Source organism: Chinchilla lanigera, unplaced genomic scaffold (genome assembly GCF_000276665.1).
Source record: "Chinchilla lanigera isolate Chin_1 unplaced genomic scaffold, ChiLan1.0 scaffold00039, whole genome shotgun sequence".
Lineage (NCBI taxonomy): Eukaryota > Metazoa > Chordata > Mammalia > Rodentia > Chinchillidae > Chinchilla > Chinchilla lanigera.
Window position 1 is genome coordinate 17,362,402 of NW_004955440.1, and position 25,322 is coordinate 17,387,723.

Here is a 25,322-nt window from a genome sequence, read left to right on the forward strand (position 1 = left end):
GGCGGGGCCCGGCGGCGCCGATTTGCATACGGAGGCGGGCCGCAGGCGGCGGGGCTGTGCCTGGGATGGGAGCCGCTGCGCCGGCGGCGGCTCGGAACGGCCGTTCTGTTCTCCCTCGACATCCTCGATAAAGCCGTACCGCAGACACGCAGCAGTGCCGTCTCCGCCCCTGCACGCGTTCGCACCGCCCCGGGTCCGTCCGGACCCCACCACCGGGTGTCCAGGGTCGTCCTCGCCAGCCCTGCTGCCCTCCCCGGGGCCGCAGTCTGGCCGGAGCCGGCAGCCGTCCTAACGCTGTCTCGGCGGCGCCCGGGACGGCCTCTCCCGTGTCCCTCCACTTCCAGGTCACGAAGGGAGAGAAAATCCTGTATAGCAGCGCGCACTATGGAATTTGTGGATTATGCCTGGATTTACTTAATCAAGCTTTTATAGGCTGTTTAGAAAAGCAATATTGTTAGCGTAATCAACTTGCATTAACTTATATTTCCACTCTTGCACATTGCAGGTGACGCTTTGGCGCCTCGGAGACACTTTGTAAACGCCCACACATCTCTGTTGACTTGTTAAGTGCAAGTCAGGCTATACTAAATTGCGAAGCCAGGGCTTTATGTTTTACAACTGTGTTAAGGAGATGGCCTCCCGGAGTATTTACCAAGTGCCTCTGAAGAAAAAGAAAGGGAATTTACCCAAAACAGTATTGGTTGACTGTGATCTGGGGTGAAATGCCAATTTGGAACTACTAAGGACGTAACTGGGAAGCTGGCGAGTGGTGCGAAGGTATGTGTGAACGCACTTCCTCTGAGACCGTCTAAAGACGAATTTATCAGTGATTATAGTGATGTGCACAATGTCTTTGGATGGTCTGGTTTACCCTTTTATTAACAAAACAGTGGACACAATACAGGCACAATTTGTTTTCAAATATTAGAAAATAGGACTTTGATCCCTAAGAAGAGAGAAACAGATGGTAAGTTTTACTAACGTCTGGACTTTCTGCCTGGAAGCACTTCCCAGCCGAACATACACGAGCAGGCCCAGACAAGAGGGCAAGCTCAGAGTGAAGACAGTACTCGGTGTTCCGAGATCAGGGTCGCTGGAGTGTGCCAGGCAGAGTAACTGGAAGAAGAAAGCTGCACAGACAGAACTCCAAAAACCAGCACAGGAAGCCACCACGTCTTCAGTACATACTGACCAGTCGCTGTGCGGTGTAAGACCCCGGAAGGCTGGCCATAGCAATTTCGGAGGAAAAACCATGTAGCGGGAAGGGGTGAAACGAATGATTCAGGAATCACTTGAGTTCCTTTCAGCCAGAAAGCATGTATTCAGTAGACACCCAGAGACTTTAGAAGAGGTGCTAGATGAGCCTAGGATAAGGCCTGATTTATACCACTTCCATACAAACCTGAAAACAAACCTTGAAAGGACCAAACTAATCCACAGCTGCCCGTGGAAACAAGTCCAACACTCTAGAAGGGAACACAAGGTCAAGTCATCAACAATGTAAGGTTTAAAATGTCGTAAATCCAGTAGAAACTTGCTGGACATGCAAGGAGGCAGGAAAACGTGACCGGATCAAAAGAAAAACCACTCTACAGAAACAGATCCAGGCACAAGAACATCAGGCGAGTGCCCATGCTCGTCACTGGTTATTGCTGGATTTAGGCTTTCAGCTCAGGCAAGTGAGTCCACACTCCAACCACTGTGGTGATGAGTCTGCATGCCGTATGAAAGGACAGGTGTTTCCATAGTCCATCTTCCAAGTGGAAATGTGCTGCTGATGAGAGGTGGCTTTGCGGTGTGTTCCTTTGATGTACTTACTCAACAACTGTAATTCTTTCCGCTGGGAATTTCAGATTGTTAGCTGAAATGCTTTGATAACAAGATGCTGTTCATTCAGGCAATATATGTTGCATTCCAGGCATTGTTAATATATGTATTTTAAAGCAAAAATACATACTTCAGAGAAAGGTGTTAAAATGAGGTTCAGTTTCTTCATCTGCAATCAACTAATAATTCACGCCCTACCTAATTTCCAGGGTGGTCAGATGGGTTAATTATGAAATAACTTGGCTCTAATGAATCACTGTGTAATTGTAATGCAGTGATAATAATCAGTGTACATTTCTTTTGAGCTTCTTACACAGTGCAACGAGAGAGAAGTCAAATTCCAATCAGGTCATAGTGTAGGCAACTAATCCTGAGTACGTGTGATGTCATTCTAATCTACATATCATCCATGGAATCCTTACAGGTACTGAATAGCTTTGCAAACCTCTGATTACAACTACATTAACCATTTAGGGGTGTCTTGTGAGCAATAAGGTTCATCTACTCAATCCTACTTCACATTTATTCTAATATATTCCACTTCATTTTTGTGTGTGTCCATGTGTGTAATTTAAAGTTCTTTCTTATACTGTATTTTGTTTGTGGTCACTCGTAACACCTAGTGGGGTATTCAGGAAATAGTCAATTAATTGAATCCATTTGTTTTGTTTTTAGAGTGTTTTAATTTTTTTACAAATATACTTCATGATTTCTAGTATTTCTTCAATGTATCTGTGGAATAATATAAAGGAGAGGTATAACGCTGGTTTCAGTGTTTTTCATTTATTATATAAAAGAAGAAATTAATGCAGTTGTTTTGTATACATTTAAATTCCATAAAACAAATCCATAGAAATGAGGATACTGTGTGCATGCACTCTGCATTTTCTTTGTTAAATGTCTTTGTTCACAAAAATAACACCACGTTTTCTTCTTTAAAGCCACTGAAGCAGAGGGAGAACAAAACATGCAGCACTGTACACATTTGCATAGTATATTTTACCCAGCATGCCTTGTAGAATGATACACATACCATATAAAAAATAAAAGGGGGATAAATTATCAAAATAAACAAAATTTAAAGAAAGAAAAATTTATTTGACAAAGGCATTGTTTTTTCATGTTATCACTGTAGATACAGCAATGGTCTGGGATATCAACAGCCCTCAGAATGGTAGGGAAATCTTTTCACATCATTTTTGTCATATTTATTTTTAGTATGTTTTATATTAACTTTATTTTTACTCGCTCCCACCAACCCTTCAAAAGCAAAGCTAATGACTTTTACTTAACGTTTCAAAATAGTGTTCCATACAAAACAAATTAAAGAATCCTTAACTAATATTTTTTCAATGGGACATCTTTACTGATCATTCTAACTTGAGGCTGTGAAAAATATAAAATTCAGAAGAGCCCTCTGAGCGCATCTGCGGTGACATTTTCTAGTTGTTGTGGAAGGAGAAGAACTGGGAACAGAAAATACAGTGTGAGTCTTATCACAAAATAAAATCTAGTAAGTTTTATGGACAGAGCAAAATAAGAGGAATTACATCCACAGATTGCAAGGCTATGAAACAAATTGCTGGAAAAATATCAAGCAGCAAGTTAAAAAGATGGTAGATGAAATAAGTAGAACTAAATCTATATACTTTTAAAAAAACAGGACTGCCAAATTTAACAGTGGGTTTTGTTGTAAGTTTGTGCTATAACAAATGTGCTTCTTTCTCCTCAATCTATTCATATTATTGGCAAAATATATATATGTTTTATAATTTTGTACTGTACAATATCTATTTTTGCTACATTATTTTTCTACTGCTAATGCAGAAGTAACAACATAGATTTATTTTGGCAATAAAATGCTTTCATTAATAACGTCCCAGAAAATATCGTAAGGCATATGAAAAATAGTATGCAACAATATAGCATTAATGATCCCACATCTTTAATACATCCGTTATGCATACAGAATTCACACTGATTTCAGTTAAAAGTGTGTGAAAGTGGCATGCAGGTAGGGCAAGAGAGGCCCCTACGTATAGGAAACATAGCCATTTGTTGAGAAATTTAAGTGTTCAACACATAACCAAGAACACTTACAAAATATTGAAAAGATAGAGGCCAGCCACTTTGCATTCTTAGATAGTTCTCTCTTTCACTCCTCAAAATTTTCAAATGAGGAAGCATCAGTGCCTTCCTCAAATCTCTTTAAATTCATGCATGACATATGTATTGTACCATCTTTCTGCAAACATTCTTTTTACATCTATCAAAGGAAACAAAAGAAAGTTTCACATTAAACTGACTTCCCAAAAGTCAGTGCTATTCATTCTTATTTGTATGTTTTTCATGGCAAGTGGAAGTTACAGCCCTTAATTAAGATTACCTAGTGAGATACTTTCTAATCTTCTCATAATATACCTCAGTCACTTACAGCATTTGGGATTAAATCATCCACAACTAGACAGAAATGGTTGCTATCAGAGGATGTATTTCATTGAAGAAGGACCCATTAAACTAAAGAAGGAAACTTTAAAAAATAATTTTTGAATGCTGAAGTTCTGTCTGTCCATGTAAACCAATTTTACTGTTTTGACTAACTTGATTGCTTAATTCGACAAGAAAAAAGTCACTCTCATTGTTTAGTAGCTCCTGTATTGACTGATTTGATCATGATCATCATTTTAAAAAGGACTTTTCTGCAGTATAGACACAGCTCAAATAAGTAACTTAGTTATAGTACTTGACAGTATTTAAAGATAATAGGGAACTAATGAAACAGATTCATTACATAATTTCCTATAAAGTTTGCATTCATTCATGGATGAATTTCATAAAATTAAAAAAACCAACATGCAACATTGTCATGAAAGACAAAGGCAGAGATGTAAAAGGAATAAGAGTTACGTTAAATATTTATTCAAAGTATTGATACGAAGTCTGTTCCAGTTACATAGGAGTCCAAGCTAACACACACCCTTAACCAAGAAGTAGCTCAGCTGTGCCCTTGGTATCTACAGAAGTCAAGGATCAACAATATTTGAATTTGCAAACCAACTGTATTAAACAAGTCTCTGGACCTTTCTCTTGTAGACTTAGAGCACGACATTATAACAGGTGTGTAACAGATAAATTCCTCTGCAGTTTGTTTTGTTCCCTATGAAGACTTACTTATTAAATCAACCATGCTTCAGCATAAATGTGAACCAATTCAAGAAAACTTGACTCACATAGAAGAAAGAGTGACAAGACCATTTTGAAAACAGGTTGAAATCTGAAGGGAAAGCTATCTCAACACGCTACACACTTAGCTTTGCAGCAAGGTTAGCAGTAATAGTAAGAAATTTGATCACTAGTTCTTGACAAGTGTTTTTCCCTTTAAAGACAGACTGTCTTCTCCAGAGAAGAGGTAGTATAAATATCCACATAGGGCAATTTCTTCAGTGATACTATGTTGGTTTGCTTTTTTAACAAATAGCAAGTAAAATTGTATAACCAAGAAAATACATTAGCATGCAAATTAAGGTTGCCTAGAAACATTTTTCACTTACATCCTGGGTCTCAACAATATTTGTGATATGTTCATTTAAAGACTCTGCATTAGTAAATCATCTTTTGCCATGATTTCCTTCCCTCACTTACTTTCACTATCCCACTTTCTATTAGAAATTTTAAGGCCCCCACACAAAAGACAAGTTCAAGTATGCAGGTATGAAAAGAGGTTAACATTCCAAAAATACATTTTGCAAACAACAATAATAATTTGAGTAAATAACAACTTATTTAAAGGGACACATAATTTTCTCAGAATTCATTTCACATTTTAAAAATTCACTTCAAAGGATGAAATGCAATGACTTGTATAGTCACAAGATTAATACTCTCTTATTAGGAAAGATAGTTAGTCTAAATTGTTAACAATTTCAATCTTCTTTCCGAAAGAACTATATAAAGATAAGAGAGACTCATCAGTCATTTATAAACATTTCTAAGTGTTGCTTTAAATACTGGAGTAAACAAGATGCCACTGTTGATTATAATACTGGAGTCATGTTATACCCTTGAGAATTAACATCAGAACAGACAAACTGCATTCCTCTTCTTTTCAGGACTACATTTGCACATTATCATATGAGTCTACGTTGTTACAAGTCTGCTGACTGAAAGGTACAGAATTCTAGTAGGTGGTTTATACTGCCAGTTCAAACTGCCTCAAAATATTATGACTCCTTTTTCTCGCTTATAATAATTTTCAATTTTAAATGAAATTAATAAAAAAGTATTTGTGGAATATGTATTTTCCAAAGGTGCTTGATGTGCTTGACAAAAATAAAACTTTTTATTTAGTATATATCTGGATTTTAGTATCATTTACACAATAAATTCTAAGGCTTTAAAAAAAAAAGAAAGATGCATATCTCACTCATTTGGAGAAGAACCTATTACAGAAGGTGAAAGAATATGCCAAATTAAATTGATATTTTAAATGTATCCATCAAGAAAATATACATTATACCCTTTCCAAGACTGTCGGCCTCTGGATAAAAACGCAAAGCAAGTATGGCCGCTCGATGACAGGTGAAGGTTCCGTGCACAGACCCTGAACGGACCTCCCTCTGTCCTCATCACATGGAAGACAAAACAAGGCTTTGAGAGACCGTTAAAAACAAGTGGCTTTTTGAAAGTTAAAAAAATGGTAACGTTTTTAATATATGTAAACGCTGTTTCAGCTACCTGCCATAAAATGTAAGTATCTTAAAGTAGTTAAATGACCAAATTGCTAATGCTACTACAGAAAAAGCTGAACAGCTGTCTAATCTAAATTTATACAGCTTGGTGCACTGTGCAATTAAATACTTTAATGCACACAAACAAGAAACCAGTAAAGCATATAGAAGAATGTTCTGGCTAATGTTTTCTTTCTCATGCAGATATGTGCTGTACATGTAGTAAGTTTATTTTTGTTTGCTGGAAGAAGCTCTTCTGTGTTCTAAGAAAGTATTCAGTGATGAAAGGTTAGGTGTTTCTTAAACAGTCTAATGGATACAGTTCTTTTAAATCCCTGTCTTAACTGAAGTAAGGGTCACTCGATGACAGACGAACCTCACCAGCCAGTATGACATTTAACTTTTACAAATTACTGAGCCCATGTTTAATTGTGTCAAATGTTTGAGACGACCTATAGAATTACAGGTATCCTCATTATCAGCGAAAGATTCGTTATGGGGAACACACAGTCAAGATGAGGGCAGGGCATGTGATGAGGCTGTAACAGGGCCCAAGATATGCGTAAGCAATTAGTAATATGAAACTGACGTTCTTGATCAAGAAAATACTGGATCTGGTGCATACTTCAAGAGAGTGCGTACTGAAAAACTTGGGGGGAAAATAAGATAATACAAAATTAATTATTCAAGGTTTTTGAGGTACTGGGGATGGAACCCAGGGCCTACAAACATGCTAAGCAAGCACTCTACCACTGAGCTATACCCCAGCGTCAAAATGAATTATTCTTGTTTTCCAAAACAGGCCTCATGAGATATAGAAAAAGACTTTTATGCCTGGTCCTATTACGGCTTTAGAAAACACATGCATTGTGGAATTTTAGAAACAAGAATCTTTCATAAATACATGTTGTATTATATAAAAGAATCTATTTCAATAATTTCTTGGATCATAGTGAATCTAAGGCGTCCGTGATAATGTAAGACACAGGCCGCCAATTTTTAATTATAGTCACTGGAAAAACTGAACTCTTGGTAAGCCATGAGCAGTATTTATTAGAGATGTCAGCTCAATCTCTAAAATCTTCATACTTTTTCATTAAGAATGCTGTAATTTTAGCGAACACATGTATTCTGAATCTATGACCTTTACTTTTACTGCAAGCTTTTAAATTCATCATCTATTAGAACTTCTCCCAACAAGCCATTTTGTAAAAAACATAACTTTCAACATCTAACTTGAATGCATCCATGGAAAACAAAAATCTTTAGCGTGATTTTCAAAAGATTTAGTGATGGGCTAGAATACTCAGCTATTCAAAGACAGCCTGAGCGAAGCAATGGGAAGGGTCTCGGTTGTGCTGGCAGGAAATACTGACCTCGCTGGGCAGGCAGATAAACTCCCTTTCGGAGAGGTTTAGCTCCGCACCTGGGATCTATACAACATCCTTGCTATCTGGCTTCACCTTCTGGATATGTGCAGTTGTGCTCATGTTGGTTAAAGAGGAAACGCCTCATTTTCCATTTCTTATAACCAGCTATTCTCGGCCTTCTCATTTTATTCTCTTTTACAACTGAAATTTTTGAAGTTTTTTTTCTGCTTTTCTTCTTTGCCAACTTCAAACACACTAACAGTATTGACTGAACAGAAAGCAAAACACTTTGAATACAACAGCTGTGCCAGGAAACAAATAAAAATATTAAAATCTGAAGAGACTATATAATTTCTGCATTAAGATTTCTGAGATTTTTTTTTGGCACTATCAATATATTTGGTAAGTTTGAAAAGCCATTCTGGCAACATTAACATATATTAAAATGTTTACATATCCAACTTTAAGTGTAAATTTAGCTTCCAGCAAATAAATACCATAGCTGGTTTTGGCTTCTATTTGTATTTTGACTTCCTTATTAATTAGGTTTTTTCCCAATTTTTCAATTGATTGCAACGTGCTCAAGTAGACTTTCTAGTCAATTCACCCGAATTCCAACAGGAATTGGTTTATAAATTGGTTCCAACTGGAACTGGTCATTTGGAATTTCCAGCACGGGAAATTATTTCATATGTGCCTTGATAGGTACCCTAGACTACAAATGGATGTGTCTAAATCTATGAAGAAAACAAAAGGTACTGCTATCATGTAAATGTTGCACTTAAAAATACCTATATGATTGGGCATCGAATATCCATCTAGATTCAAGGGCATAATGTACATTTTTTTGCCCCTTACTTAGCATCAAATGACAGCAGCTCATGAGCACAGTCAGCACCGTCCTGTGCTTGACGAGTTAAAATGATTGGTTTATCTTAGCAGGGCTATGGCAAAAGTCAACAGATGAGTACTTTTTATTTTTTGTGTTGGCAGCCTCAGAGCCTGTGTCGGGAGTCATGGCTGTATCCCCCAGGTGAGCCTCGGTTCCTATGGGGTTTGTAAGCGTCCTGGTAGGAGTCAGGATAATCTTCTTCCACAAGAGGGTAATGGTCTCGGCTATGCTGGGAACTGGAAGACAGGCGGTTCCTACTCTTCCGAGCCCTCTCATTGTGATAATTTTCATCAGAGGTCATTAGACTTCGTCTTTCAATTGGAGAGTTCTCTGTGGAGTGGTTGCTGTGCCTCATTCGCTGACTCTAAAAATATCAGATAGTTCATTGATTAAATCACGTCAGCTTCATTCATCTGACATGTAAACGTATGTACAGTAATAGGGTCTGTACAATGCGATGCTGAGTACAGGCCTTAGGAACGTATTTTGATGCACAAACGGTCTCCTCACATTATCTCTGGTCTTAGTTATTTGGTATTCAACACGCAAAGATCCAACACTGTTTCTAGTTTATGAATTTAATTATATAGCGCTGCATGACTATGTTTCCTATTAAAAATATGCACTTGAAAGTTGACTCTTAAATGGAACTTAATATATTTAAGAAGAACAAATAATTCTATTTCTATTGCAAAAATGAGTATTATTTTACTATTGGGAACAAGGTTCAAAGTAGCATCTATTATTTTATTCCTCTCTTAAACTGATAAAATCTTTCTCCTCCTAAAGTCGCACACTTCACCCTGATCTAGCTGAATGTTCCTTATACTTATATATTAATTAAAATCGTATTTTAATTAAATTACTGTGCTACCCTTAAAATAATGCAGTTGTTGCTGTACCCTACATAAAAGTCTCTCAGAAACATTCTTTCCAAAGGAGAAAGTCGTAGATCATCAGCTAGCTAACTGATGCCTTTACAAACCTTGCTGTTTCAGTTGAAAATGCCCTGCAAAAATAATCTTCAGAAATAAACCAAATTTGCCTAACATTAACTGAAGTTGATAGCTTAAGACACTTGATGACTCAGAAAGGGTTTTCCAACATTTCTCTCACTATGGCGAACGCACCTGCACCTGTCTACCAGCTTAGGCAGGGCATCTGGGCTAACGAACAGGGTGCCGATGAAATCCCGGGCCCAGACACATCTGCAGTACCCTCCGCTTTGCACAGGAGGAAAACTCATTCAGTGGATCACAGTCTGCCATTAGCCTCAGCCCGGAGTCTAACAGTTAAGTGCCTTTGGTTACTGGGAGAGGTAGGTCACAGGGCAAGGGCACCACATTAACTCCTTAAAACTGGGACAACTAGGTGGATGTCTCAGGGCTGACGAGTCAAGAGTGTTGCACTCGTAAGTGAGGCCCATCGCATCTCCTCCTGCGTCCCAGAAACTTACTGCTTCGTGCATGTACTCCTTACCCTACCATGCGCAATTCAGAGAAAACCCAAACTGGTCACCAGAAATGCTTTATTCAGATCAGCACACAGGAAGGGAAACAAGGCAAGAAAATGTCTTGGTGTGATAGATACAGATACAGATATAGAGTTAATACTCTGCACTCATACATTTCCTATGTTCATTTTCAGCCTCAAAAGCAAATCATCCTTTTTGTAAGTCTTTCTGCTTACAAAGATGCAATTTCACAGCACAGTAATACAGTTCTAATAGCATTTCAGAGAGTGCCACTTATCTCAGAGCTAGCTCCACATGATCCACAGTTATGCCTGTCATTACAACCCATTAAAACAAAGCTAGTAGGGACACAACAGTGCTCAGCTGAGCGCATGTTCCTCAGTCAGCTGGGGGTCCGGCCACATCCCAGCGGCTGCTTGCTAAGTGGTAAATAATAATTCGTGCAGAAAGGCAAGGGGTATTTGGTGTCTTCCTGCCTCTGGCTCCCTGTAGCTATGTCTCAGTGCAGCACCAGAGCCGCAGAGGAGGGCAGCACCTGACCCTGGGCTGCTTCCAGCTTGCCTAAAGACACTCACCAACCCATGGACCAAGGAGGGTCCCCGGACACCCCTGCCCTGGAAAACTCAGGGATCTGTCACTGCTTCCAAACAGGGATGTTCTACTCATGTTCGCATCCTGGCTTGTGGAAAGGAGGTTGCAGGCCCAGAAACTTACTTAGCTGGCTATGGTGCCTGATAGCTACATGATTATATAATCTTAAGGCGTGTCATGCAGAAGTCATGGACAGTTGTACTGAGTAGGCATTAAGTCTACCAGGTTTAGTTTATCTAAGTAAGATCCACTATAAATTCATAAGACAGCAAAATTTTCCAGAAGGGCTCAGTCTCTGTGTGGCTTTCTCTAGGGCAAATTATGAGGTAATCATTTACATTTTTAATAAACGTAATGTGCCCCCTCTTCAGACTAAGGACAAATGAAGTTAATCAAGATTTTATAAAATCTTCAGAGTAAGACTGTAAAATCATGAGTGAAAAGGTGGCAATACCTGTAACCCAGAAATTGCAGTGGGGTACGGTGAGAGTGCAGTGGAGCCCAAATTCCGCCCCAGGAGTGGGGTCATGGGGGTGCTGCTGGTGGTGTGCGTGGCACGCCAGTACGCCTCGAGGTACTCTCCCAGATGTTCACACGCGTCCTCCAGCTGATTTTCGTCTAATATAACATCAAACATTTCCTGCAGACGACAAGGAAATCCATTACGTTCGCAGTTTCAGTTTCAGGTGATGAAACTTAAAATGTCACGAAAGGCAGACAACAGCGTTTCTCCTATCTATGTACCACGTAATAACAAATTTGAGGCCAGGGATATGGCTCAGCAGGGCAGTGTCCGCCTGGCAAGCACAAGGTTCTGAGTTTGATTCCTGATACCAAAAAAAAAACAAAATCAAATCTGAGAGGCTAACTGGTTAGATTCTAAGTCCAGTGAAGAGTTATAGCTATTCATGCGCAAATGTGGATATTTACATAAGAATTCATGCTTAAATACTTGGAGCTTTCATTATTTAGAAAGAAAAAGAAGTAAATGTGAAAGTGTTATAGTGAAAACGTACGTACTCACATTTTTGTCCAGATATCACTAAAGAGTTGAATTCTACTCATTTGGGACAATGAGAGCAGAAAGTTAAGGTGACAAGGTTTGGGGCAACAACGCTATCACTGGAATAAGCATTGTTATGTTGAAGGGAATAACATTTACTTAGGTAACTCTCAGAATATTTGTGAAAATGACATTATCAAACTCATGATGAAACACGAAGGAAAGACAATTTAAGATCCACACTAGAAAGCCATATTACAGTGACTGCTGCTACCGGAAGACTGTTTGTGAGATGATTAAAAAAGCCTGGGCGTGTCTAGTTGAGGAAGGAGTATTTGGACACGTTTCAGTCAGCAAGGACTTTGCTCAGCACCTGCCCTGTAATCAGGAAGTTGTTCTGGAGCCCAAAAGGAGCACGGTGGCCCTTCGGTCACAGCAGTGGCACTGCGAACACAGACAGGACATGCCCAAGATTCCTGGGCAAATGAGTGACAAAACTGTGGAATCTCAGTGAGAGATTGTGGCATTTCCAGTGAGAAAACTCTGGCATCTCAAGACAGAAAAGCTCTTCCACAGGTCCAGTGTTAGCACGCTCATTAAAACGGGGGATGGTTATGAATCTTTCAGTGGCTGGACTCAAACGCCTTCCCTCTCCCACTGCCCACCTGCTTTCATGAGCTCATCTTACCAGACTACAAATCCTCAGTAATGAGTCAAATCCATGGTTACTGTTACCAGCAATGCCCTTGCTGGACTAAAGATTACATGGCAACAGGAAGACACGGAGTTGGTGGTACCTAAGCCGACTCACTCTCATCAGTGCTCAGAAGGAGAAGTCACCATGGAAACTCTTCCCCAACATTTACTATTCATCTAATTCTGGTGCTGGAGATCGGACCTAAGAACTCAAGCACGCTCTGCCTTGGAGCTACACTCTCAGTCTTACCCTTTGAATGTTTCATTGCATCAATCTTTACTGATAGTTTTGACCCTAACCTGTAAAGCAGTTTGAAGGTCCTTGGAACATGAGTAGGAAAATAGTAAGTGACTTTAGTCCAAACTGACTCATGTTTGAAAAAAATTCAGCCAATTCAACTTATGTAGAAAAATGCTATTCTCTCCCAAGGATTTATTAGTAAAAAATCTGGTATTATTGAATATTTTATTCATTCATAAAATATTTACTCAGTATCTATTTGTGCAGGGCAATGTGGGTGGTCACACAGTGGCAAAAAAACCGAACCTCATCCTACGCCTGCGGAGCAAGTGGTTTGGTACGAGAGAAAAGTACTAAAATCCATGATAATCCACGTCACACCAGACAGACCAAGCCAGCTAATGTTTGCAGCTGCCATCCAGCTCTGCTGTTGCTTAAAGTTCTAGATTCAGAAGGAGGCCCAGAGAGGCTGGAACTCACAGTGAACTCATAAAGAAAGGGAGATTATGATTGAGGCAAAGAATTCCATCTGTAGAGGAAAGAAAACAAGAGAAGCAGGGCCACGATGGACGAGCGAAACCACACAGCCATGAGAGAAAGAAGAGCTCTGGTCAACACACGTCCTTACCGTAAGTCCTTTTTCCCACTGAAGAAACCCAAGAGTTCCCTGTCACTCACCGTCAAAAGGGTCCTCTCCTAACATAAACTTCCAGCAGTCACAAAGACAGTGCAAGGAATTTCCAGAATGCCCTGATGCAAGCAGTGGCATCACAGTGCTGACTGGAGTACGACAAGGACAGCTACATCCCCAAAGCTTCCACAGACGGAGACAAAATGGGAAGGAAAACAGAGGGAATGGCAGCACTAAACAAAGGACCCCGCTCAGCTACTGCACGTGCAGCCCTTCACACAAAGTCCAGACCTCACGTGATTTAGAGCCGCCGTCTGTACCACTTATTTATGATCACTGTCAAAGTGGATTACACAGGTCTCATTCTATGCTGCGAGTTTGGTTAGTTCCAATGAGTTATTTTCTTGCTTTTCTAAAGCCCCAAGTTAAAGAACCTTCAAAAATCCATGGACCGAAAGATTCCGGACAATGACAGCCAGAAATGCGGAGCCCAAAGAAGGCACAGCCAGGGAGGCAGCACCCTCTGAAGAATACTGTTTGAGGTTTCTATCTACTTGGCTATTCTGTACATTGTCACCACTGTAGACGCAATTAAACACATTTAATTGCAAGGAATTTTAATAAAGTGCCTCTCTTTGCCAATGCATAGAATTTGTATACATCAGCACAAGGCTGTTTGTTTAAGCCTGATCATTACTTGTAAACTACGCTTTTGCACTGCTCAAGTACAGCTATAGGATGGGAGATGATTTGAAACTGTTCTTAGGCTTTCAAAAGCACAGAGAAAGCAAATTTCAGCTTCTGAATGAACACTGACATATATACCTTATTTTCAACTAGGAAGAATTTCAGAGCCTGCATATCTGTGACAATTTTTCTAACTGTTTAGGGAATAACACAGCTGAATACACCAAGAATGCTAGAAAGTCAGGCTGAGGGGAATTTTAAAAATCATACAGCAAATTCAAAGCAAAACAACCCAATGAATTATCAAACTAGCCTTGCTAATTTTGTATAGTTTAAAGGCTCATGTCTAATCAGTTTCTTACTATGTAAACTACGGGGCCTACAACCTGAGACAGAGATGCAGAGAGGCATTTATTCACAAAAGTCTCAGGTGGTGAACAGTGATATGTGGTAGATTGACAACTGGTGGTCAACTTATAACCCCCAGCTGGACTAAGTAAGCACGGTGCTGGGTGTGGGAGGCCCACCTGGGGACTGCTGCCAGCAGCATAAGAGGCAGAACTGGAGAAGAAGAAGATAGGCTTCTGGGAACTAAAGAGGCTGTTGGGGGTGGAGAAAGGCTGTTGGAGCTGGTGGAAGCTGTAAGGAGCTGTTGGTTTTTTGGAGGAGTTTGTCATGCTGGCTTTCCTGATGAACTTGGCTGTTTGCATCCTGTGAGGAGCTCGGGACCCTTTGGCACTGAGAATGGCTTTGGTTCACTGTGAGGGAGCTCTGGTCCTCACTTTGAGCACGGCCTCCTGGCTCCGGAGGGGAAGATGATGCACTGCCGGCTTCCTGGAAAAGACTGCTGCATTGGCTTCCCTGATGGAAACTCGGCCATCCTGATCATCAGAGGAGCTTGGGACCTCACTGTTGCTGAGGATGGCTGTGGTGCCATTCAGGGGAGCTCTGGTTCTTCTGAGTGTCGCTTTTTGGCTCCAGGGCACATCCCTCAGCCTGCTGGCACAGATCCTTCATCCTTCAGACTTCCTAGATTCCACTACTGACCTTTGTGCCTTTGCAGTGCAGATCCCTGAAACAGGCCTGCATGAGACGTTGTCGTGGGCTCTGGGCCTCCAGCTGGACTTGTGGGAGGCACTGTTATGAGCTCTAGGCCTTCAGCTGGACTCATGCAGGACATTTCTGTGGGATCCAGGCCCTCAGCTAGTTTCCTTGGTCTTGGTGTGTGGCAGATTTCCTGCACTCTCTTGTATATCGTTCTTTGGGTGACTGTTATAAATAATCATATAAAATATGTGTCCTGTATTATATTGCTCCCCTTGCACAATAAGCCCCAAACCAACACAGACACCACGCCCTTCATGGGGCTGTTTTTAAAGCGCGGCCACAGTGAACACCTCTGACATTCTAGGACGGATATTCAGCTGAAAAAGCCCAAGTGGTAGGCCTGTCACCCTAAATAAGAAGTGGCAGAGAAGTCAAAAGGAACCATCAACAATTCAGGCACAGTAGGCCCCCTTTCAGGGCTTAGCTCTTTCAGGAAAATTAAAAACTGAAACATTATATGTAAACAACCAAGAGTGAAAATATGCCTATAGCTCATCCCGTGGTCCACAGATCTACAATAGTGGCAGAGAAAGGAAAGAAAGACTGAAGCTGCTGCTAAGAAAATGAAAATTTATGAAAAATTTTAAAAAGAAATTGTAAGTATTCAACTATCTGCCCTGTTTTCTATGCATGGAGTAAGATGTGACAGTCTTCTCTAGGGAAGCCACTTGAGTTAGGATGGCCAGCCATTCTGGTTTGGTAGGGATTGCCTGTTTCTGGGGACTTGCAGTGCTAAAATGTGAAAATCCTGAGCAAATTTTACCCCTCAGCAAAATAAAGTAGTACAATGCCACAACCAGCAATGCTGATGATAAATAGCCAACCAATGTTTCCTTCATGTCAAAACTGCATTCTTTATGTTATTAAAGCTTTTGATTTTTAAAAAGATGTAGGAGGTCTTGGGGGTTAAAGCAAAGCTGCCCAGTACCGCAGGACATCAGGGGCTTTCCATTTTAATGTGCTAAACATGAAAGACAATCAGAGTTTTAACACTAATTGGTGGCAATAACACTAAGGCAAAGAATACAGTGACTTTTTTTTTCGCTTTTTGAGACAGGGTCTCTCTTTGTAGTTCAGGCTGATCTTGAACTCACTTATGTAGCCCAGGATGTCCTCAAACCTGCCATGATCCTCCTGCCTCAGCCTCCAAAGTGCTGGGAGTATAGATGTGCATCACCAGGCCTGGCTATAGTAATTTTGATTCCAGTTCTCTTACTTGTGACATTCATTATGAACCTGACAAGTTTTTCTCCCCGATGTCCTCTGCCCTGTCCATTCTTATCCTTTAAAGACTGTAACAACACCTACCGGTGTTACTATCTGTGGAAAATGCACCCAGTGTTTCTGTTAAATTCGTATTAACCCAACTGGTTACATCATAGCACTGGTGGAAATGAACTGCCCTGAACTCTGAAACAAGCTAAGTGCATGAAATCCCTGGAAAAGGTGTAGTTCTCTTTGACTGACAAAAGCTGGATCCCACATGAGGTTGTTTCCTGAAGGAAATACTGCACATGAAATCTATTATGCTTCTTTTCAACCTTGCTTCCTTTCTGTTACTAGTCTAAGAAAAGAAAGGTTTATGCTATTATCTTTTTTTTAAATAGTCTTTTTTGTCTATGACTGGTACTCTGAGTAACATTTTGGCCATTGTTTTAAGATTACGGTACAGAGTGTACTATTGTTATTCTCGATTTTGTTACCTTTTCACACAGAGTGCTCTTTATATTTTCTTGATTAATATCCGCACGTACTGCATTAAAACAAAGCTAAAGAAGACAGGCAGAGCTCGGGACTAAAGGACGGGTACTCAGGGACCTGTAACAGCGAATGCACCAACAGGAGCAGCGCTTCCAACAACGAGCGCGCCCACGGTTTTCAGTAATTTAAGTGAAATGGCCGGGCAGGGGCAGTGGAAAGTTACTACCTGAAAGGACTATGAGCAGAGATACTGGGCACGCTCATGCCTTCATTCCCCTCCGAGCTCTTGTGCTTAAGAGAACAAATCTGAGTCTATTCAGCACTGGGAAATGAGGCAGGGCAGAAGAGAACCGGGCTGTGTAATGTCAGAGGCTTGGAGACGGCTGAGATGAGCTCCCTTCTTGCAGAGAGAGCAGTCAATGTCGTTTGACACGCACACACAGAGCCGTTACACAGCTCCAAGAGCCACAGGGTCAGTTTGTGGTAACACGAGCCAGCTTGTAACGAAGCAGGATTAAAGGATTACATTTCGCTTGTATATTCAATTGTCGGGCTATCTGCTCTTCCCACCGTGAATTACACAGCTCTCATTACCACAGTACTGGGGCAATTTGAACTTGGCCTTCTTAAAATGTACTTCTCAAATTCTCTAAAAAGGGGCACCAATACATGGGAGAAGCCAAACGCAATTTCAATATGAGGTATATAAATGTATACTGGTAAAACCAACTTATCCTGGTCATACAAAAAAGTGTATGCGATGGGCTTGCGGGTTCTAGTCCCAGAGGCTTTTGCGTCTCTGTCCCACGCCGCCTTGCTCCCAGCTCGTCTTTCTGCAGCAGAGTGGAAGTGGCCGCACATTCTCTGACAGCCCCGCACTGAGATGGAGGCTGACACCGTCTCTCGTTGAACTTGGGGAGCCTCTGTAGCTACCCTGGTGAACAGAATAGCGTGGAAATGATGCTGTGTTGGTGTCTAAGACCAGGTCTTGAGAGGTCGGAACCCTTGTTCCTGAAGCCCTGGGAGCTGCGCTGTGAGAAGCCCTGAGGGAGACGCCCCCTTGGAAAGAGCCTGGGCAACTAGACAGAAAGCGAAGCTGGCTCCAGCCGAGCAGCCGTCCGTCCCGAGGCCCCAGGTCAGCTGCCGGCCGAATATTACCATGTGACCCCTGTATGAAGTCACTACGGCGTAGAGTAATTTGCTGCACAGCAATAGATAACCATAACTCACCCTCGAATAGGAGTGGCAACTTCTTTCAGCTAGCGAAATCAGGCCGGCTTCCTTCTCTGACAGAGCTTGACTGGAAAAGTCACCATTTATTTGCACATTGTCAAGGTCTACTCAAAAGCAGAGTTGAGTAGTTTTGCAAAGAAGACACTACGGCACACAAAACCTACAATACTTACTCTCTGGCCCTATACTACTCTCTCTCTCAGACGCTCCCCTCCCCAAGCCTTACCCCTGGAACTTGTGATTCCCTCTCCAAGGGAACATGCAGTAACCAACCTACTGCTGTTCACCACCTAGTCTCAGGAGCCCAGGAGACAGGGGTCTGCGGGTGAGTCTGGCCAAGGTACACAACCTTTAGAAGGCCAGTTCGACTGTCTTGGTCTCAGCTCCTTGTTTGTAAAACGAGGAGATTGGACTGGATCAGTCTCTCCCTCCAAGTGTTCCATGAAACCCAAGACCCATAGGAAAACAATCTCTGGCCACGCTGCAGGTCTGTCCTGCTGGAAACGTACAGCACGCCAACACAGTCGGGCTTGTGCAGCAAGAAACTAGGACACACTTGCTCACACACGTTTTCTCACACGGGCTGGTTCTAGGGCTCCCCCCACCCCCGTGTGGTCCTCACACTGAACCACACCGCGGAGAAGCGCGCCAGGAGCGCCGTGCTGAGCACTCCTCCCGGTCCCTTGGTGCTCCATGGTCCGTGAGTCTAGGACTCGTTCTCTCGCCCACAGAGAGTTAACCTTTCTCCGGCGCTCGTTTAGACTTCCCTTTCCAAAAAATTTCTGCTTTAATCCTTTTGCAATATGAGATTCCACCAGTGAAAAATGCTGACTTCTCAGACTGGAGATGCGGCAGCCAATTAAGCAAGCGGTGGATTGTCCTCAAGGAACTAAAATGACACAGTGATCACCAGTCTCTGCATGACAATTATAATTATAGTCTTGAAGTAAAGCAACAAATGCGGACACGTTTTTAAATTGCTACTGGCTTTCACAATCTTAAGATTTCCTCATACGTGCCAAGATAAGAGTGCACAGCTCCTTCTCAGCCTTACAAATGCCACTCACGCGACATCAAATCTTAGAAAATGTTAAGTGCAAAATAACCTTACTTATTCACACTGCTTGTTTAAAATGCCAGGTTATCTGACCAGGTACATGAAACAAAGACATGTTTATCCTGTTAGGATAATGACAGGGCGAGGCTGCCTTCCAAGGGTATGTGCCTGTGTGAGATTCCTAACCTGGGGGCAAGTCACAAAGTAACTCACAGGATTGCTCATATCTAAGTATCCACATGTGTTTTTCTTAGTTCCAGCTATTTCAGATGTAACAAGTCATATTAAACGTACAACTACTCAATGATCGGCCCACTTAGCAGCTAAAGTAACTCAGTTTTAGTGTGACACAGTACTTCCTCTACTAATTCTTAGACTAAATGTTAATGGACTCTTTTCATAAGAAGAAAAGGCATTTTTCCACTAAACTTCTGTACTTCACTTCCATTTAGATGTCTGTTTCCCAGAACATGAAGCTGATATAAGATTGGTCTAAAAATTGGATGTAACGGCGCAGTTCCTGGCTTTCTGTAGCTGGATGATAAAGATTATCTTCCTTTAACTGTGAAGCATCACAGGATCAGAGGCTGGGAAATATATAGTTTTATATTCATTCAGTGCTTCAACCAAAACTTCTACTATTTAAGCACCCTTCATTAGCAGGCAATGTGATATTAAAGTTGTTAACATAAAACTCCAGGCTCTACGGTATCCAAATTATCTGCAGGGTGGGTGACTAGAGGTGTGTGTGTGTGTGTATGTGTGTGTGTGTGTGTGTGTAGGTATATGTGTGTATGTGTAGGCATATGTGTGTATGTACGTGTGTACGCATGTGTGTGTATATGTGTGTACATGTGTTTATGTGTATGTGTGTAGATACCTATGTGTATGCATGTATGTGTATGTGTATGTGTATATATGTGTATGTGTGTGTGTGTGTGTGTGTGTGTGTGTGTGGTGGGTACAGTTGGAAGGGGAAGGAACCGGTTTTTGAGACAGACAGATCTAGATCTAACCCTAATTTGCTATATGACCTCGGGGAAATTATTTAACATTTCTGTGTGCAGTTACCTCAGCTATAAAATGGGCATTACACTGACTATTTCATTAGTAACTGTGAGGATTATATATATCCATTAAAGTATCTAGTATACCATCTGGCCTACCATAAATATCTAATAAAAGAATGCATTATTATTATTCTTGCCTGTATACCCTTTCATTCATTTACTCATTCAACAAATATTTATTATGGGCCCACTGAGACAGGAAAGTGAGACACAAGAGTGAACTAGGTCCTACCAGACTCCAACCGACCCAACGTGGCCTGGTGCAAAGTGCACCCAGCAATGACAACAGACCAGAACTTTAGTGTGTGCACGGTGTGCTGGCACTGTTAGGAGCTTCGTTACAAATTCACTCGCGAATTTTTACACCAAGCTATGCAGCAGAGACGGGACCCATAACACAAGTAGCCAGTGTGGATCTGAACCTGGGTATCTGCTCTGGATTCTATGCTTTTAACGGCCATGCTATTTGCCTCTCTAAACATCTGAATTGGATTTTACGCTCCTATAGGACATAAATGATCCTCATACAAGCATATGAAAATCTAGAGAATCAACTGAGTAGAAAAGATAGTTACACACTTCCTTAGGATACATATACGCAGCGGTAGTAAGTCAAAGAACCAGAGGTGGTCGTGGGCCCCTGGTGCCCTAGGACAGCAGTCTCTCCCCAACACCCATCCCACCACTGCCTGCCTTCCAGTGCAGCAGCTGTTTCCTGGCAACAGCTCGAGGAGAAAAGTTGCTACAATACAATTTTTCATCCACTCAGCCCTAACCCTTTCATCTGCTATAACCACAAGGTTCCTCTAGTTTCAATCAATTCTTGACCTTTGATATCATAATCTCTTATGCCTGCCAGAACCTTCTGACAGAAAAGTTAAAGGAAAGTCAGACTGGCCTGCTTTATTTTGTTCTTCTCATTTTTAAAGGTGTCTACGTAACTGGACGCTGAATGCTAAGTGCGTCCCTGAGCGATCGCAAGGCAATGGAAGCCGCAGGACGGAGAGCAGGTACCAGCCTCTGCACCCACTTCTCATTGCAAGGCAGCCGCCATCCTGTCCTGGAGGCCCGAGCACGAACTCCGTGACAGCGCCAACTTATTCCAAGAAATCCTTCCGATTTGTAACAGCACACCATCATCACCATCATTCCAGAATAAAAACGACACTGCTCATACGAAGGGAGAACACAGCCCACCTCTAACTAGGTGAGGATGATTAAGACAAAAATGGTTATACTTACAGGAGGGCATTGTGCAAGTTTATCAGCTGCCACCAATTGAACATTCAAGTGTTTACTTTGGGACTTTCCTCTAGATTTAATCAACCGCTGTAAAACCTGAGAGAAGAAGACATGAACCTGAGGTCTTGTCAGTGAGTTGAAAAAAGCAAATAAATCAGGAACTTGTTAATAGTCTGCTCAGTCCTGAGGGTTAGTAAAGCGGAATACAGTGTGAGCAACCAAATACTGTACAAGCTCTGGCACGGCGCCGTCCACTTACACTGGCTTTCAGTGTAGTGGACTTGCTATGTTCGTCCTATTCTGGGTCCACCCCAGGTGTCGGTAGGGCTCTGAGTTCCCACTTTAGATTTTGAAATCTCTTTGACATTTCAGAGAGAGCCTTACCAAAGTGGAGAAACTGGTTTGTACCCGGCCACTTTCATTGAGTAATATTTTAATATTATTCAGTTGAGTAATATTTTGGCTCACCAACTCCATGTTAGATAAATGTCAGTCATTTATATACTAAGTTATTTTTGTCAACTACAATTAATGAATCATTTCAGTTTAATTTTACATTAATCAGGTTGTTTCAAGTATGTTTAAAACATACCTGGAAATCTAGGTAAAACACCTGCACTGGTACATTCTTACACACAAACCAATACATCTGTCTTTTGGTCACTGCTGCAAGTGTATTTGGCCATATCTTCTCTTTTTATTTCATGTTTTGTTAGCCGACAGTCTACAAGCTCCATGAAACCTTAGCTCACAGGTCAGTGAGGGCCCCTGGTCCCGCACTTCAGGGTGGTGCGGTGACTGGTGCAGTGGGAGGGCCGACCTCTCCTCCACTGTGGCAGAGGGAGCTTCAGTCACCAGAAGCTCGGGGTCAGGGAGAAGCTGGGCTGGCCAAGGCATGCTACTGACTCCCCAGGTCATCAAGGTTCCCAAGTTTACTGCACATAGCAGTGCCTGAAGAGAAGGCAGGCTGAAGAGCTCAGAAGACGTGGAGAAGGCACAGCCTCTTCAGACTTTCCCCACCCTCGAAAGGGGACCACAGCTCTGGCTGAGAGTTTGAATTTAGGCAAATAAAATACATTCTACAAGGCACGAAAGGAAACTCTTATTAAGATAATAGCTCACAGGGGTATCTGTTTCACATTAACTTCTTTTTTCTTTTTTAGTTTATTAGGTACATGTGTGTAGTGCACGTTTACATGCCTTGTGGGAAGCTGGTATATGTAAATAACACATCACAATTCCTTTTTTTCACCCCCTTACCCTTTTTCCCTATCCCCTCCCCCAGGTCTTGATCCCCTCCCGTGTTCTGTGGGGCGCATGCTGGTGGTACATGATGTTTACTATCCTTGTGTGGAACTGCACCTGTATAGAACACGTTCCTTTTTCTCATCCCCTGTCCCTTCCCTCCCCATCTCCCTCCACCTCTTGGTCCCCTGAGAAGGGTCTATCTCCCAGCGTATTACCTATCTTTTATTTTGCTCTTTATTTTTATTCCAGGTTTCTCATGTAAGAGAAAGCATGTGATATTTAAGCTTGTATGTCTGATTCATTTCACTTTAACATTTAAGAACATCACTTTTTAAGAATAAAAGAACATTCAAATCAAGAGACAAATCTGGGGTGGTCTTACTGTTATTTTTCTCTCCCTTAGTTGTACGTTGTATATTGAGCCATCATAAATTGTGCTCAATCACAGCAGAACTATACTCCTCAAAGCACCCAACCTATGCACAAATGTCAAGGTCTATAACACTTCCATGGGACATTTACATAATGATATTTCACATAATGTGTGATAAACATAGACACTTTTTTTGAGCTATGTTTTCTCCCAAGTGGGAAGAGAATATAGCTTATTAAGAATCAGTATTATCTAAGAAATTTAGCAAGATAAAACCTGTGGTCTATGAAAAGTCAGAGCTACTTTTCCTCACCTTTGTTAATTTCTTTTGTTTCTGTTATATACTTCGTAACTATCTGGTTTGGGATCACAACAGTGAGTTTCCTGAAGGGACACACTGTTCTTCATTTGCTGTCTCAAAGCTTCCTAGAACCCACACTGTTTTAAAACATACTTATTGACAGAATCTCAGTAAGACTTTCTTACTAACAAAGAAGAACAGAACAATGAATATTTCCAAAGAAATGCATTTCTAATCCTTAAGGAAGAAGTTAATTAATTACCTTTGGGGACGAGACTTTGACATGAACAATAATTGGTGCTAAGGAGGTCTTTATAAGCTGTGCTGGGTGATTGATGGTGTCGGCATCCAGAACAACCAGTTGCAAAGATCTTGCCAACTCAAAGATTCTTTCAATTTCACTTTGTACTTCCGCTAAAAGGAAAACAGTAACAGGTAGTGGTTATTGTCATTAATGGCTGTTTCTAGTAAAAAGAAGCAGTACACATTTGTCTATATGGCAAAACAAAATGTTTTGACTTTTTCTAGGCCTAACTGAAGACCTTTTCTAATGAGAAGGAAATAGGTTGAGTTTTGCACACAACCAGTCAGTTGGTGGAAACCCTTCAGCTCATTCCGCTGAGCATCTTCTACACTCAGTCTGGTACTTGGCTGTCTATGTAGCTATGGTGATTCTTCTCTGTTTTTGACTGCTGCTTTGTTCTGAAGAATTTTCTTTTTTTTTTTGTCTTTTTGAGACAGGGTGTCGCTATGCAGTTCAGGTAGCCTTGAGCTCACTTTGTAGCCCAGACTGGCCTCGAACTCACAACGATACCCTGCCTCAGCCTCCCAAGTGCTGGGATTACAGGGGTGCGTCCCCACGCCCAGCTAGAATTTTCATTATTAGCTATAATCTGAGACCACATTTAGGCAACAAGTAAAGTGCATGTGAAGTGTAACATTATAGAGGAAGCAAATTATATGAAAATATTTCTATCCATCAACAAGTTATATATTAGTATTTTGTAGATACACTTTTTCTAAAGAACTATAACTTGCATTGCACTTATGCACATTATTATGCCCTTGGCTAATTGTTCTAAGTATTCTCTTACAATAACATATTACTAAGTCTAGGTGAATTTTAGTATTGCAGCCAGCTGGGGATATAGCTCAGTGGTACAGCACCTGCCCGGCAAGCATGAGGTTGTGAGTTCAATTCCTGGTACAAAAATAAGTATTATAGCCAGTGGGCTTTTTCTAAAGCACACTTATTCATAATATTAAAAGAACAAACAGCTAAGGGCTAATTAAAATGCTGCATTGCATCTAGTTGCAAATATATCTGGCTGGCTATAATAGCCACGTAACAGGAATCTATGCATGAGTTTGGTCTAATGAAAACCCTAGTTCTTTTCAAATGGCTGAAGCAATCCAGCTATTTTTTAAAAAGGAATACAGATAAAAATATTCCATGGCTCTGAAATATACAGTCTTTTATGTATTTTGTAATATACCTGATTTATTGGATAATTCCCCAGATTTGAACTATACTACTTTATTTTCAGATAAATGATTTTGTTATTTCATTCTTAAACTTATTTTTACAGCTAATAAAGTTGTAAGCAGTCCAAAGTACCGAGTAGACAAAGTTATTTAAATGATATCAAAGATGGCCTAGGGGCTGGGGATTTAGCTCAGTGGCACAGTGCCTGTCTGGCAAGCACAAGGTTGTGAGTTCGATTCCTGATACTGGAAAGAAAAAAAGATGGCCTAGAAAAAAGGCAGAGTTATTCTAAATATTCTCATGAGAAAGGGTTTGTGCTAGAATCCCATGATCTGCTTTGCTTATCCAGTAAAAATTCAAGTTTA

General features: G+C 41.2%; 1 protein-coding gene and 1 long non-coding RNA gene across 3 annotated transcripts in view; one reads left to right on the forward strand and one right to left on the reverse strand.

Moving 5' to 3' along the window:
- Window positions 1–2,594: 2,594 nt before the first annotated feature.
- Cacnb4 (calcium channel, voltage-dependent, beta 4 subunit) overlaps window positions 2,595–25,322 on the reverse strand; it is a 132,451-nt gene continuing 109,723 nt past the window's right edge. For both annotated transcript variants that reach the window (XM_005390810.2, XM_005390811.2), the window contains 4 exons: window positions 23,734–23,885; window positions 21,550–21,645; window positions 11,336–11,521; window positions 2,595–9,180 (listed from right to left, as the gene is read on the reverse strand). In XM_005390810.2, the coding sequence (XP_005390867.1) occupies window positions 8,920–9,180; window positions 11,336–11,521; window positions 21,550–21,645; window positions 23,734–23,885 (695 nt within the window). In that variant the 3' untranslated portion in view covers window positions 2,595–8,919. The remainder of the gene's footprint in view (window positions 9,181–11,335; window positions 11,522–21,549; window positions 21,646–23,733; window positions 23,886–25,322) is intronic.
- On the forward strand, window positions 13,131–21,720 carry LOC102006395. The gene is made up of 3 exons (XR_262034.2): window positions 13,131–13,450; window positions 21,237–21,514; window positions 21,624–21,720. It is a non-coding gene; the product is annotated as an uncharacterized LOC102006395 (long non-coding RNA).